The sequence below is a fragment of the Lissotriton helveticus genome, chromosome 7 (assembly GCF_964261635.1).
Source record: "Lissotriton helveticus chromosome 7, aLisHel1.1, whole genome shotgun sequence".
In the NCBI taxonomy this organism is placed as follows: Eukaryota; Metazoa; Chordata; class Amphibia; order Caudata; family Salamandridae; genus Lissotriton; species Lissotriton helveticus.
The window spans coordinates 1,370,199,706-1,370,214,461 of NC_136068.1; the positions used below are offsets into that span (position 1 = coordinate 1,370,199,706).

General features: G+C 48.0%; 1 protein-coding gene across 2 annotated transcripts in view; it reads left to right on the plus strand.

Annotated features, from left to right (window-relative positions):
* The first annotated feature begins 2,262 nt into the window (after positions 1-2,262).
* Positions 2,263-14,756, plus strand: part of LOC144770294 (uncharacterized) — a 320,171-nt gene continuing 307,677 nt past the window's right edge. Inside the window, exon 1 of one of the 2 annotated variants that reach the window (XM_078654693.1) lies at positions 2,263-6,398. In XM_078654693.1, coding sequence (XP_078510819.1) covers positions 2,438-6,398 — 3,961 coding nt within the window. In that variant the 5' untranslated portion in view covers positions 2,263-2,437. The remainder of the gene's footprint in view (positions 6,399-14,756) is intronic. The other variant, XM_078654692.1, reaches the window with a different exon arrangement.

Sequence of the window (14,756 nt, forward strand, 5' to 3'; positions counted from 1 at the left end):
GGACATATAAGGAACCGTGTGTGAGCAAGATCACAGTGGGCAAAGAGGGCAGTGAGCCTTCAGAGGAGGCAGGGGTCAGAGTGCAGAGAGCATTAAGAGGATCAGTGTGTGATCAGAGGATGCAAGCATTAGAGAGTCAGTCAGTGTGTGAGCAGAGGTAGCAGGGAGCATGAGAGGGCAGTGTATCAGCAGAGGGGGCAGTGAGTGTTCAGAGGTGGCAGAGAGCATAAAGAGGATCAGTGTGTGAGCAGAGGATGCAAGCTTTAGAAGGTCAGTGTGTGAACAGAGGATGCAAGCATTAGAGGGTCAGTGTGTGAGCAGAGGTAGCAGGGAGCATGAGAGGGCAGTGTATCAGCAGAGGGGAGGCAGATCGGGTAGTGAGGGTTCAGAGGGGGCAGGGAGAATAAAGAGGATCAGTGTGTGAGCAGAGGATGCAAGCATTAGAGGGTCAGTGTGTGAGCAGAGGTAGCAGGGAGCATGAGAGGGCAGTGTATCGGCAGAGGGGGCAGAGAGCATAGTGAGTTTCAGAGGATTAGGAAGGAGAGCAAGGCAGTGATAGAGCAGAAAGGGCAGGGAGCAGGAAGAGAAATGATTGTTCAGAGAGAGCAGTGAGTGTTCAAAGGGGCAGGGAACAGAGAATGAGAAGGGCAGGGACCAGGACTGAGAGCAAAGGAAGAAGGAGCAGAGGATCAGTGTGTGAGCAAAGGGTGCAGAGAGCAAAAGGTCTGTGTGTGTGAGCAGAGGGCTGGCTGCAGAGAAGGCCGTGCATGTTCAGATGAGACAGGAACCAGAGAATGCAGTGTGTGAGGAGAAAGGGCAGGTAGCAAGGGGGCAGTGATTGTTCAGAGAGAGCAGTGAGTGTTCAGAGGATTGGGGAGCAGAGCAAAGCAGTGATATAGCAGAAAGGGCAGGGAGTGAAAAGGGCAGTGAGAGTTCAGAGAGGGCATGCAGTGGAGAGGCAGTATGTGTGTGGATGGAACAAGAAGCAGATGGGGCAGTGTAGGAGCAGAGGGACAGGGAGTAGCGAGAATGTAGTGTTCACGGGAGGCTGGAAGCATAGGGGGCAGTGTGAACAGAAAGAGCAGAGGGCGGAGAGGGCAGTGAGCATCCAGAGAGGGCAGAGAGCAGAGGGGCATTTAGTTAGTGGGTGAAGGGGTAAGAAGCACAGAGAAGGCAGTGTATGTACAGAGGGTGGAGTTGACAATGACATTAACAGCATTGTTCTATCTTAAAATGTATCAAGTTGCATACATTTTACAGGGGGGGTAAGATCCTACACTCCATTGCTTTCTCCATGTTATCCCAATTTGTACTCTAAATTGAGTCCTGTGACCTGGTCCCCAACAATAATTTAGTGAACGTGGCTCCCATGTAATTTAGACGTTGCAGATGGTGGCACTCTCTGCAGCCGCGCCCTGGTATCATTCCTTAAAATTTGATGAGGTGGCACTTGTGAGAAATGGGATGAGTCCCGTGCTGGAACTACCGAATATGGGTTTCAGTACATTCGAAAGGAATTGACACTGGTTGGCAGTGGTCAATGTTGAGCAGTGTGTGTGATCACCAGTGTGAGAAGCTAGTGCGTGTGGGCAGTGTGTGAGCGGACTGGTCGGCAGTGTGTGAGCGGACTGGTCAGCATTGTGCTGATACTCTTAAGATGTGTGAGACGATGCTTCTGGTGGACAGTATGTACAGAAGGTCCTGGTAGTCAGTGTGAGGAACTCACGCTGTCGAGGCGGGTTTGGACCTGGAAGTATGATTAGCCGGTGCTCATTTGCTGTGAAAGAAGCATGCACTAATGATACATTTCCCCTGGTGAGCCAGGTAAGACTCACTCGCCATGCTTTGTCGGCCAATAACAGAAGCTAGCATTGGTGGTAGTGTAAAATACAACCTCTCTTGTGTAATGTGAATCTTTCGGTGAGGGATGCTTTCACTGATGGTCAGATGGTCAGTATGAAGAGCTGGTTGGCAGCTTGAGGGAATACAAAAGATGCGAGAACTGTGACACTCACTGGATCGACACCATATTTTCTTTCTAGCGCATAGACAATTCACACGTTTGAAGTGTGCCTTCGCAAGGCAGCTCACGGGCCAGTCGCCCAAAACAACGTGATGTGCCACTCAAGGATACAGATTGTCAGGTACAAAGAATGCTGCCGCCTTCAAGTTCCGAACAACCTGATTGGATGAAGAGAACGTAAACACTAAGATCTGACCAATCAGACTTCAGACATTCGAGAATAATGACTGTCGGGAAGAGCAACTGTCACTTTGGGCAGTCTTCGAGCTGTCTGCTGGTGGAGATTGTGGCACCCCTGTAGGTAGAGGGTGCTGGGTGCTGGAGAAACCGTGGCCACCCTGTCAGGTAGAGAGAGCGTTTAGAAAGCCGTTGAAGGATTCGTCTGAAAAGGGGTTTTCAAGTGTTTGAAAGGTCATGACTTGTAAACGGAAGCGCAGTTCCATCCGTCTGAAAGGCGCTGCCTGCCAGAGAAAGAGCAGTCTTGAGAGGGCTCTCTCTAGGAGATCTCGCACGAGGACGTCCCTCGCCAAAAGACGCCTTATCAAAGCTTCCATCCGAAGACACGGTCTGAGATGGTGGAGCTTGGGGGCTGACAACAGTGATGGCTTCCGAGAGCCTTCCAGCAGCGAGTGCACCTGTGAATGCACAATGGTCGATGACATTAGCTGGTGGACTGACAACAGAGACCGCAGTATGCTGACTGACCGCAGGGACTGTAGTCCGAGGTCAGACAATATTGACTCTACCGAGAGGCCTGAAATCGTAAGGTCGAACAGTGGCGAGCGCAGCATGGGGCACGACAGGAGGGACGTGTGTGTGGCAGCTTACAGCGAGCACAGCAAGGGGCCTGACAAAAATGGCTGCAGCACGAGGCATGGTTGCCATCCCAGTGTCAGCAGGCCTAGCAGCAGTATCATTGCCAATAGGTCTGAAATCAGTCCCATTATCTGTAGTGGTGGTACGAAGAGGCCTGACAACAGTGTGGACTACTTCCTGTCTGATGAAAACGACTCTATCGAAATGTCTGGCAATAGTGACTTTAGCTACAGGGGCCCCCGTAGGACACTTGACGACACTGCAGGAGGAGAGAGGTCTGACAAAACGGATTCTAGTGGGAGCCCTGGCAATATCGGCTGTGGCTGGAAGCCTGAGAATAACGGAGCCGGAGAGTGGTCTGAATGCAGCGAGAGCAGCCCCAGCCCTGGCAGGAGTGAGCGCAGCACGAGGCCTGACAGCAGCGAGTACCTCAATGGGACTGAGCATAGTGAACATTGTGAGAAGGCAGACGGCAGTGAGGGCACCGCGAGACACCGCCATGATTATTCTAGAGGTAAAACTGACAACAAGGACACTGTGGGGAGTCTCAATAGCAGCGACCACAAGGAATGTGCTGACACCAACGACTCTAGCGGACAATGTGACAACAGCAGCTCTATGGAGGGGGCCAAGAAGAGTGGTTCAAGCAGGCGGGCTGACACTAAAGATCACAACCAGAGGCCTGGCACCGCTGACTGTAGTGAGAGTGGTGGCAGTAAAGCTCGCTGCCAGAGGCCTAGCACCGCTGACTGTATCGAAAGACCTGACTGCAATGACTTATGCAGAAGGCCTGAAAACACTGTCTTTGCCAGGTGTCATGATGACAGTTACCCGAGTAGGAACCACAACAATGACTCCAGTGGGTCGACTGATGACAGCGACTCCAGCGATAAACAGGACAAGAATGGCGCTAGTGGTAGACCCAATGACAGGGCCTGTATCCCAGTGCAGAATAAGAATGACTCCAGCGGAAGACTGGACAACGATGACTCCAGTGAGGAACAAACCATAAATGACGGTAGGCCGAACAACAGTTACCCCAGCGATAAAGAAGACAAGAATGACTCTAGTAGTAGGCTTAATGACAGGGGATCTACCGAAAAACAGGGGAAGAATTCCTCTAGCAGTAGACCAGACAACAACGGCTACAGCGAGGAACACATAGATGACTTTCATGTTAGGCCGAACAACAGTTACTCCAGCGAGAAGGAGGACAAGAATGACTCTACATGTAGACCTGATCACATCAACTCCGGTCGGAAAAAGGACAGGAGTAACTCAATCAATATGCTTGATAATAGTGATTCTAACGAGAAGCAGGACAAGAATGGGTGTAGCCTTGTGTGTGACAAATGCGACTCTTTTAAGAAATGGGACACTATTGATGCCTCAAGTGGGAAGTCTGATTTCATAGTCTCTAGCTCCAAGTCTGACAACAGTGATGATCTCAGAGCGAAACCTGAAAACAATGACTCTAGCAGGAGCCCTTATAGCACCGAGCATACAGAGTCTGGCAAGAGCAGCTATAGTGGTAGGGATATGATTATTGACCCTGTTCGTACAAATGGTAATGATGGCTCTACCATAGGATCAGGAAGTAGGAGTGCTGGATGTGCCTCAGCAACAACACCCACTGGACTATTGTGCCCTGTGTTTACCAATGAGAATGATGGAACTCGTATGAGAAATGTTCCACCACTCTTGAAACATGGCCTCTTTGACATTAGTTGGAGACCTACTTACAAAAACCCGGGACCATGGTCCTACAAATCTTTCTTTGGAGGATGGGCGGACAACACTGGCGTTAGGATGCCTGATGGCTCTACCAAGAAATGGGACAAGAAGGCCTCTACCTTAGGGACTAACACTAATGACTGTAGCAAGAGTCCTCATAAAAATTTCTTTGACAACATCCCTGACAAGGCTATGTCTAGCCAGAGGCCTGACCACACAAACTTTGCAGGGAAGGTTGACCACCTTGACTCTGAGAGGATGGATGACAAAAAAGAAAGCAGCCTGAGGGATAAAACAGATAAATCGAGCATTTGGTCTGTCAAAAACTCTAATGGGGGACCTGGAAACCATGGCATTAACTTTGGTGGGAGTAAGTTCACTAGGAGGCCTTACACGAATGACATGGACAAGAGATTGGTGGACAGTGACAGTAGTAAGAAGCAGGATATTTCCTCCACCAAGCGGCCTGCTAACATGGGCTCAAGTGGGACGTCTAACCAAGTGCCAAGCAAGAACCGCTCTAGTCAGGGGACTGGGAGCACAAATCCTAGAGCAAGACCTGACTTTGTAGCAAAGTTCGAGAAGGATGATTGTAGCATTTGGGCTTTTAATGACTTTAAATGGATGGTCTACAACAAAGGCCTTAATGAGTGGCCTGCACAAAGCACTAGACCGAAGCCCGACAATAGTGGCTCCTGGAGGTTTGCCAATGGTCGCATGTTCTATTGTCCTCACAAATGTGATCTCTGCGATATGCTTGACACAGCCAATACCACCCCCTCAAAAGACAGTGGTGATTTTCTTAAACTGCGTCCAGACGACTCCTGGAGGAGACCTGAGGGCGTTGACTTCCTCTGGGACAGCAGTGACTGCACTGGAAGGGCAGAGGGAAGGGACTTTATCAGAAGCCCTGACTGTAGCACACTCAGTGGTAATTTCCTTAGGCTGCGTCAAGACGACTCCTGGAGGAGACCTGAGGGTTATGACTTTCTCTCAGACACCAGTGCATGTACTGGAAGGGCAGAGGGAAGGGGCTTTATCAAAAGAGCTGGCTGTAACTCGAAGGGAGACTGCAATATCTCCAGGGGGAGGCTACACAACCGCCACAGAAAAGTTCTGAGTGAGAGGAATCTTAGATCAGGCAGTGGAGACTCAGGAACGAAGCCTGACAACAGGGGCTGCATGTGGAGATCGAACAAAAGCCACCCTCTAGGAAGACCAGAAAATAGTCAATTGTATGGAAGAAGGATAAATACAAATGAAGACATTTGTAAACATGGTGGCCAAGGGGCCAGTGTGAGGCCTAACAATAGTGGTTGCAGGTGGAAGTCCAGAAGTGACGCTGGAGGGATGCGAAGTGACAGTGTCCACAGTGGGAAGCTGGGTAATGGTGTCTGCCTCTGCACTCCTGACAAACACATCCTTACTGAGAGGCTCCGCAGTGGTGGCTATTCCATACACTTCAACACAAGAAGGCCCTTCACAAAGTCCCAAGCCACATCGTTCACACCACGTACTTTCAACGGAGCCATACTAGTGACTAATACGAGAATGCAGAAGAAATGCATGAAGACGCCTCAGAAAAGTGCCTGGATCAGAGACCCTTATGTAAGAGTCCGCATCTTTAGGACTCCGAGTAGAACTCGTGGTAGCAGGCCTTGGCTCAGCAGTTTCCGCAAGAGGCCTCACCAAGGCACAGCCCTCTATAGAGCACCCTTACTCCACCAGCTGCAGCAAGAGGCTGCCACACCTGCGCCATGGAGCAGACACTATGCACAGCAGGCAGACCACCAGAGCATCCCAACCCAAAGGCCAGCTGGCCAAGGTAGGAGCAAGCGTGGATGAGTCAGCAGTTCTGTCACTGTTTAATGTGGGTTTCTTACAGGCATGAGTTGCAAAGTACAGTAACGCAGACAGCACTGCACAGTGTCTTTTGACCAACAAAGACTTTAAAGACAAGACTATTTTATTATGTGCTTAGTACAGCCAGTCACACATACTATACCATAACACTGCAATATATGGATTATGCACTTAGTATAGCCAAGCATTGTGTATTTTTAGGTCTCGCCTGAGACAGCGCATGCTGTCTCTTCGAGACATTTAGTAAGTGGCTTTTAAAAGTGCACTCAAAGGCTTTTGCTGGCCTCCAGCTCGTGTTCACGAGCGCGTGCACGTGCACAGCTGCCATCTGTGTTTTTATTTTTGTAATCAGGCTCCTCACTTGCACTTCCCCCTCCCTTCTCCCCCTCCCTCTTCGTCAGTGTCATTTGTGTCTTCTATGCTGTGAATGCTCCTCTTCTCGCACTCCCCCCTCCCTTCTCCCCCCCTCTTCGTCAGTTTCATTTGTGCCTTCTATTGCTGTGAATGCTCCTGCTTCCACCAGGCACACACACCATCAGTCGCCAGTGCACTGTTTCACCAGGCACACACACCACCAGCCATCAGTGCACGCTTCCACCAGGCACACTTCCACCAGGCATACACACCACCAGCCATCAGTGCACGCTTCCACCAGGCACACACACCACCAGCCGTCAGTGCATGCTTCCACCAGGCAAACACACCACCAGCCGTCAGTGCACGCTTCCACCAGGCACACACACAGCCGTCAGTGCACGCTTCCACCAGGCACACATACCACCAGCCGTCAATGCATGCTTCCATCAGGCAAACACACCACCTGCCATCAGTGCGCGCTTCCACCAGGCACACACACCACCAGCGTCAGTGCACGCTTTCACCAGGCACACACACCATCAGCCGTCAGTGCACACTTTCCCACCAGGCACACACAACACCAGCCGTCAGTGCATGGTTTCCACCAGGCAGACACACCTCCAGCTATCAGTGCACGCTTCCCCACCAGACACACACACCACCACCCATCAGTGCACGCTTCCCCATCAGGCACACCCACCACCAGCGGTCAGTGCACGCTTCCCCACCAGGCACACGCACCACCAGCCGTCAGTGCACGCTTTTCCACCAGGCACACACACCACCTGCCGTCAGTGCACTCGTCCACCAGGCACACACACCACCAGTCGTCCGTGCACGCTTCCACCAGGCACACACACCACCAGCCGTCAGAGCACGCATCCACCAGGCACACACCACCAGCCGTCAGTGCACGCTTTCACCAGGCACACACACTACCAGCCGTCAGTGCACGCTTCCACCAGGCACACACACCATCAGCCGTCAGTGCAAGCTTCCACCAGGCACACACACTACCAGCCATCGGTGCACAGTTCCACCAGGCACACACCACCAGCCGTCAGTGCACGCTTCCACCAGGCACACGCACCACCAGCCATCAGTGCACGCTTCAACCAGGCACACACACCACCAGCCATCAGTGCAGCAGGCATGCTCTTCTCAGAGTTTCTTGGTAAATATGTGTTCGATGCTTGGGAGGGAGTGGGTCGAGTTTCCTTAAAGCATGCTGAGTATGCAGGTGCAGTGCATGAACTCCTGTGTGAGTGAGTCACGCTGCCTGGGGCTCACCCATTCCACAACTGTAAATTGCACCTGCACCAGGCTTTTTCTCATTTGAAAAGTTTGGCGCATGGGCAGCCCCCACACCCACGGGAATGACTGCTTCCTACAACCAGAATGGAAACAACATTCAGAATAATGAAAACAAGTTCATTTGATGCAAGGAACTGTTAACAAGACGACGCTCTGGCGGCGGCGCCGTTATTTCCCTGCTATATTCAGATATGAACAAACAGTGAAAAAATAAAGATGATTCCGAAAACAGTAGACACGACTCACTTGGCAATACCCACCCTTGGAACACGTAACCATCAAAATATATGTCCACGAACCACTCCTAGTAGAAACGAGCAGCACAAACCCTCCCCGATCTCCTATCGCCTTCCTCCATTCAGACAGCACTGAAAGCGCCCTCCATTCAGACAGCACTGAAAGCGATCGCTTTCACAATGGCTATGGTTAAACAAAAACAAAAAATGCCCGCAAGTGGTGCGCGTGCGCCACTGCGAAGCATTTGTTTTTAATTATCGCGCCCGTGTCTGGGAACGATAATTGAAAACGTATGGGCTTTGGTGCACGTAACAGACACCAATAGGACATGGGCAGAGCTACGCGACCGCCTATGGCCTATTGCTTGTTCTGTTACAAAACAACACGCACTACAAGCCCAATCAAAATGGACCATAGGAAATGAACTCGCACAAGCGTTGTCATTTCCTAGGTCCATTTTGAAAACCCGGACAAAAGGACTCTCGCCTGCGCGAACACTGCTGCGCAGTGTATTGCTAGGCCCGAGACCTAACAAAAACCATGTCCACCTATTGTAGATCTGGCAACTTAAACAAAACAGCATCAACAAACAAACAAGCATTGGCATAGCCAATAGGTCTCGCTTTTTTGACCCTATAAGTATTTAGTTATGCAGCAGAATATCCTTGGTGCAACAACACCAACTGTTGCATGGCTAAACACTTATAAGGTCCCAAATGCGAGCCTTATTGGCTATGCCAATGCTTGTTTCACATGTAGTTAGACTTACATACTACAAACACATGACTATTTGCATTAAGGGCTTAGTGCAAACAGTCGCATACACTGTAAGCACTGAATTATGTGTATTATGCGTTTAGTATAGCCAAGCACTGTGTATTTGGTTTATGGTGTAGTTAGACTCACATACTATAAACACATGAATATTTGAATTACGTGCTTAGTGCAGCCAGTCACACATACTGTAAACACTGCATTATGTGTATTGTGCGCTTAGTATTGCCAAGCATTGTGTATTTTTTCACAGTGTAGTTATACTTACATACTGTAAACACATGAATATTTGCATTAAGTGCTTAGTGCAACCTGTCACACATACTGTAAACACTGCATTATGAGAAATTATGAACTTACAGTAGCCATGCATTGTGTATTATCTTCATGGTTTAGTTAAACTTACATACTCTAAACACATGAATATTTGCATTAAGTGCTTAGTGCAGCCAGTCACACAAACAATGCACACTGAATTATGTGTATTAAGCGCTCAGTGTAGCCAAGAATTGTGTATTTTGTTCATGGTATATTTAGACTTACATACTCTACACACAAGGATAATTACATTAAGTGCATGGTGCAGCCAGTCGCACATACTGTGAACACTGCATTATGTGTATTATACACTTAGGGTAGCCAAGCACTGTGTATGTTTTTCACAGTGTAGTTACACTCACATACGGTAAACACATGAATATTTGCATTAAGTGCTAAGTGAGACCAGTCACACATGCTATAAACATGGCAGTAGGTGTATTATGCGCGTAGGGTAGCCAAGCATTGTGTATTTTCTTCATGGTTTAGTTAGACTCACATACTCAACACATATACATATTTGCACTAAGGGCTTAGTGCAGCCAGTCACACATACTGTAAACACTGCATTATGTGTATTATGCACTTAGTGTAGCCAAGCACTGTGTATTTTTTCACAATGTAGGTACACTCACATACTGTAAGCACATAAATATTTGCATTAAGTGCTTAGTGCAGCCAGTCGCACATACTGTGAACACTACATTATGTGTATTATGCGCTTAGTGTGGCCAAGCACTGTTTACTTTTTCACAGTGTAGTTAGACTCACATACTGTAAACACATGAATATTTGCATTAAGTGCTAAGTGAGGCCAATCACACATGCTGTAAACATGGCAGTATGTGTTTAATGCGCGTTGGGTAGCCAAGCATTGTGTATTTTCTTCATGGTTTAGTTAGACTAACATAGTCTAAACATATACATATTTGCACTAAGGGCTTAGTGCAGCCAGTCACACATACTGTAAACACTGCATTATGTGTATTATGCACTTAGGGTAGCCAAGCACTGTGTATTTTTTCACAATGTAGTTACACTCACATACTGTAAACACATGAATATTTGCATTAAGTGCTTAGTGCAGCCAGTCGCACACACTGTGAACACTGCATTAGGTGTATTATGCAGTGTGTATTTTTTCACAGTGTAGTTAGACTCACATACTGTAAACACATACATATTTGCATTAAGTTCTAAATTCGGCCAGTCACACATACTGTTAACACTGCATCATGTGTATTATGCGCTTAGTGTAGCCAAGCATTGTGTATTGTGTTCATGGTGTAATTAGACTCACATACTGTAAACACATGAATATTTGCATTAAGTGCATAGTGCTGCCAGTTGCACACACTCTAAACACTGAATTATGTATATTATGTGCTTAGTGTAGCCAAGCACTGTGTATATGTTCACAGTGTAGTTAGACTCACATACTGTAAACACTGCATTATGCATATTATGCGCTTAGGGTAGCCAAGCAGGGTGTCAAAAATGCATTGTGTATTCTGTTCCTGGTGTAGTCAGACACATACTTAATGCAGCCGGTCTCAGACGATGTAAATGCTGCATTTAGACACTAAGGGTCATATTTACAAGGCCCCTGCACCATCAGTTTGTCACTTTTGTTGACGCTCCAGTGGCGGACAATGCTGAGCCATATATACAAGGCCACGCAAAGCCACCCTGCATGGCTTTTCATGGCCCTGTAAATATGGCCCTTTTCAAGCATTACTCTGTGTGAAAGGCACGTTCCGTTGGTGTTGCTGTGGGTGTTCCCACCAGGGCCAGACTGGGAACAGCAACCAGCCCTGGCAGATTGCTGCTGCTCAACCATCCCTGGGAGTGAGGGAGGGGGGGAGGGAGGAAGGGGTTTCTGGTATTGCAGCAGTGCTGCAAAAGAGGCCCCCAGTGCCAAAAACGGCCCCACTGCCACAAAACCGACCCAGAGGAAAATGCCCGGTGCCCGGTACAGCCAGTCTGGCCCTGGTTCCCATGCAACACTCATGGATTCTGACGCATTCCCATATTTACAAGGTTTCATAAACCTGAGAATGCATCAGATTCGAACGCCTCCCCAGGAGATGAGTTAAAGTGGCGCAACAAGGAAAAATACCTTACTTTCTCCTTGTTTTTGCTCTTTCTATGTGTGCGGCATTCTGTAGCACACATAAAAGGAGGAAAAAGCCATCAATGATTGTTTTGTGCAGAAATGTGTCCCTTCCTGGACAAAACATCATCCCTGCAATGTAGGCACCCTTGCACCATGGTGTAAGGGTGCCTGTGTTGGTGCTAGGCAGCAAATTGTGCGCCAGTGCAGAAGAAAGCACAGGGATGCGTCATATAGCTGTAAATATGACGCATCCCTGCCCTTTCCTAATGACGCAGCTCGGCGCAGCAAGATGGCTTGCCTCTTAAGGGCATTTTTACTGTAAAATGACGCAGAACGCTGCTGCAAGCCATCTTGCACAACTGCTGATCATCCCACTTCTACAAGTGTGATAATTCTGACTATTCCAGGCCCCCAAAGCACTACGAATGGGTTCGGTGTCAGGTATTAGTCAATTTTAAAATGTATTGAATTATAAACAAGTGTTGGGGGTTCATTTCTTAATTAGGCAAACAGCACATCCATGTAGCAGACTATCATCTGTGCCAGTGTTGACATTACAGTCCTGGAAACCACTGGCTCAAACTAAGCACTGGTTAAGGCAATCGCTTCCAGCTTCTTGGAAGCTTGATATTACCACTGGCTCAAACTAAGCACTGGTTAAGGCAATCGCTTCCAGCTTCTTGGAAGCTTGATATTACTTTTTTTAATTAGAGATGTTCTAAGTTACCTACATTCCTTCGCTGTCCGCAGTGACCATGGTCCCCTACCGGATGACCACTTTCTAGGGTTGGCTCTGGTACTTGGCATCAGACTTTCTTCTGCTGTTTGCACTTCACCAGGACCCAATCTTCTTCAATGATGTCTGAGTTCATTGCCCTTTGCTGTGTATCAGCATCTCTCTTTGCCTTGTCTTTCTCCCATTGTTCTCAGTTCGTAGTTCTCTATCTCAAGTTTGCATTTTCTTCTGGATGGCATGCCATCCAGCTTGGTCACTGAGTGTGCAATTCATGTCTTAGCATAAGTGTTGTAGGGCACTGTGTCATAGTGTTGTGAAGGGTATTTCTGTATGTCCTCAAATGGTGTTTAGGGCCTGATAAATTGGAGTCTGGTCTAATTTAGCTTGTGATGTAGTCTTTTCAGGGTGGATATACATCTTTCTAGTGTTCCATCTGATTCAGGCCAGAGTGGTATGATTTTCTGGTGCTTGAAGTCAAGATGTTTTCCAAATTTGGTAAACTCTTTTCCATTGAATGGAGGGGTGTTGTGTGCTTTAACTAAGCTAGGAATACCACAGCACAAATATTTAATTAAACGCTTCTCCAGAGTATATCTTGGGTATTCATCCATCACCGCCATTATTCACTTTCTTGATTTTGCTGAGCCTTTGATTTAAATTCAAGTGTTGTGCCATGGTCCCTCCAGCACTGGTGACATTTGCAGTGCGGCAAGTTTGTTCTCTGAACTGGTTACTTTACATTGATGACATTCTTATAACATGTCTTCAACAATTTGACCTAGCCACAGGAACCACAACTGCTCTTGCATTGCTCTCTTGGTGGCAATTATTCCTTGATGCCCTTAGAGAGGTATACGTGTGATCCTTTTGTCGTGACCCGACAGTGTGGGCGACGAACAGTAGGGCATTAGGACCCTGTGGGTCCTCAGGCAGAGTGACCAAGTCACCGGACACCAGATCCGGTGACGAGACAGGAAGGGGAACGGACAATGACCAGGGCATGGACGGGGACGGATGTGCGGACCAGCAGCTGCACGAGATGCTACCTAGCAGTAATGAGAGATGCCAATAAAGAAACATGAAACTAACCTGTGTCCCGTGTATGATGTACCTCCCGGCGCACAGACAGGACACGACAACTGGCGACGAGAAGTGGGATGAAAGAAACCCCAAGCGTGTCTGGAGGCTCGAGTGCGCTGCGGAAAACGCCCACCGAGTGCCCACCTCGGCGGCGAAATAGCGTTAAACAAAGCGCCTACCGAGTGCCCACCTCGGCGGCGGAAGCGTGTGGCCAAAGAAAACGCCCACCGAGTGCCCACCTCGGCGGCGAAATAGCGTTAAACAAAGCGCCTACCGAGTGCCCACCTCGGCGGCGGAAGCGTGTGGCCAAAGAAAACGCCTACCGAGTGCTCACCTCGGCGGCAGAAGTGAAGGAAATTGCCCTACCTTGATTGGTGACTCAAGCGGTGGACCACAGCTCCGGTGAGTGAAATCGCCGCCTAACTGGCCCCCCCGCCGAAGAAACGAGCAGAAACGACCGAAATCTCGCTGAAAACGAGATTCCCGGTGGCCATCTTGAAGTCAGGCAACATTGACCAATCCCCTGCGAGGGATCACCGGCGGCCATTTTGAAGTCAGGCAAAGAGCCTGAAACAGCAAGTAAGCACTGACAAGCAACAAACAAGCATTGGCAAGTGACAAACAAACATTGGCAAATACAACAGCTGTAACAAACAAGCATTGGTAAATGCAACAGGAGTAACAAACAAGCATTGGTAAATGCAACAGACGGAACAAACAAGCATTGGCAAATGCAACAGAAATAACAAACAAACATTGGCAAAGCAATAGAAGTAACCAATAAGCACTGACAAGCAACAAACAAGGATTGGCAAGTAACAAACAAACATTGGCAAATACAACAGCTGTAACAAAAAGCATTGGCAAATGCAACAGATGAAACAAACAAGCATTGGCAAATGCAACAGACAGACAATAATGGAGCGGCCATTTTAAGGCCAAATAACGTCGAAAAAGAAGGAAATGAGAAAGGAAAGACGACGAGAAGTAGAAATAAATAAAACAAAAAGCCAGAAATAAGGAGAATAAAGGGGCATATTAAGGACAAGAAAGGACAAAGACGACCAAAGTGACATTTTGAAGGGGACATTCAAGGAAAGGTCATAGGAAAAAGGAGAGCAGCCATTTCAAAGCCAGGCAAAGGGCAAAGAAGAAAAAGAAGATAAAGAAGAATAAAGGATAAATAACGGGCAAAAAAAAAAAAAACACATATAAGAAAGAAGAACAAGAGAGTGGAAGAAGCCAGAGAAGGCTAAATAAAAGACAGAAAAGAGACACAACAAAATAAAGATAAGAAAACAAAAGGAGAGAAAGCAGAACAACAAAGAAATAAAAGGACAAAGATCGCACAAGGACGAAGAAAGAGCAAAGGAGAAGTTACAAGGCAA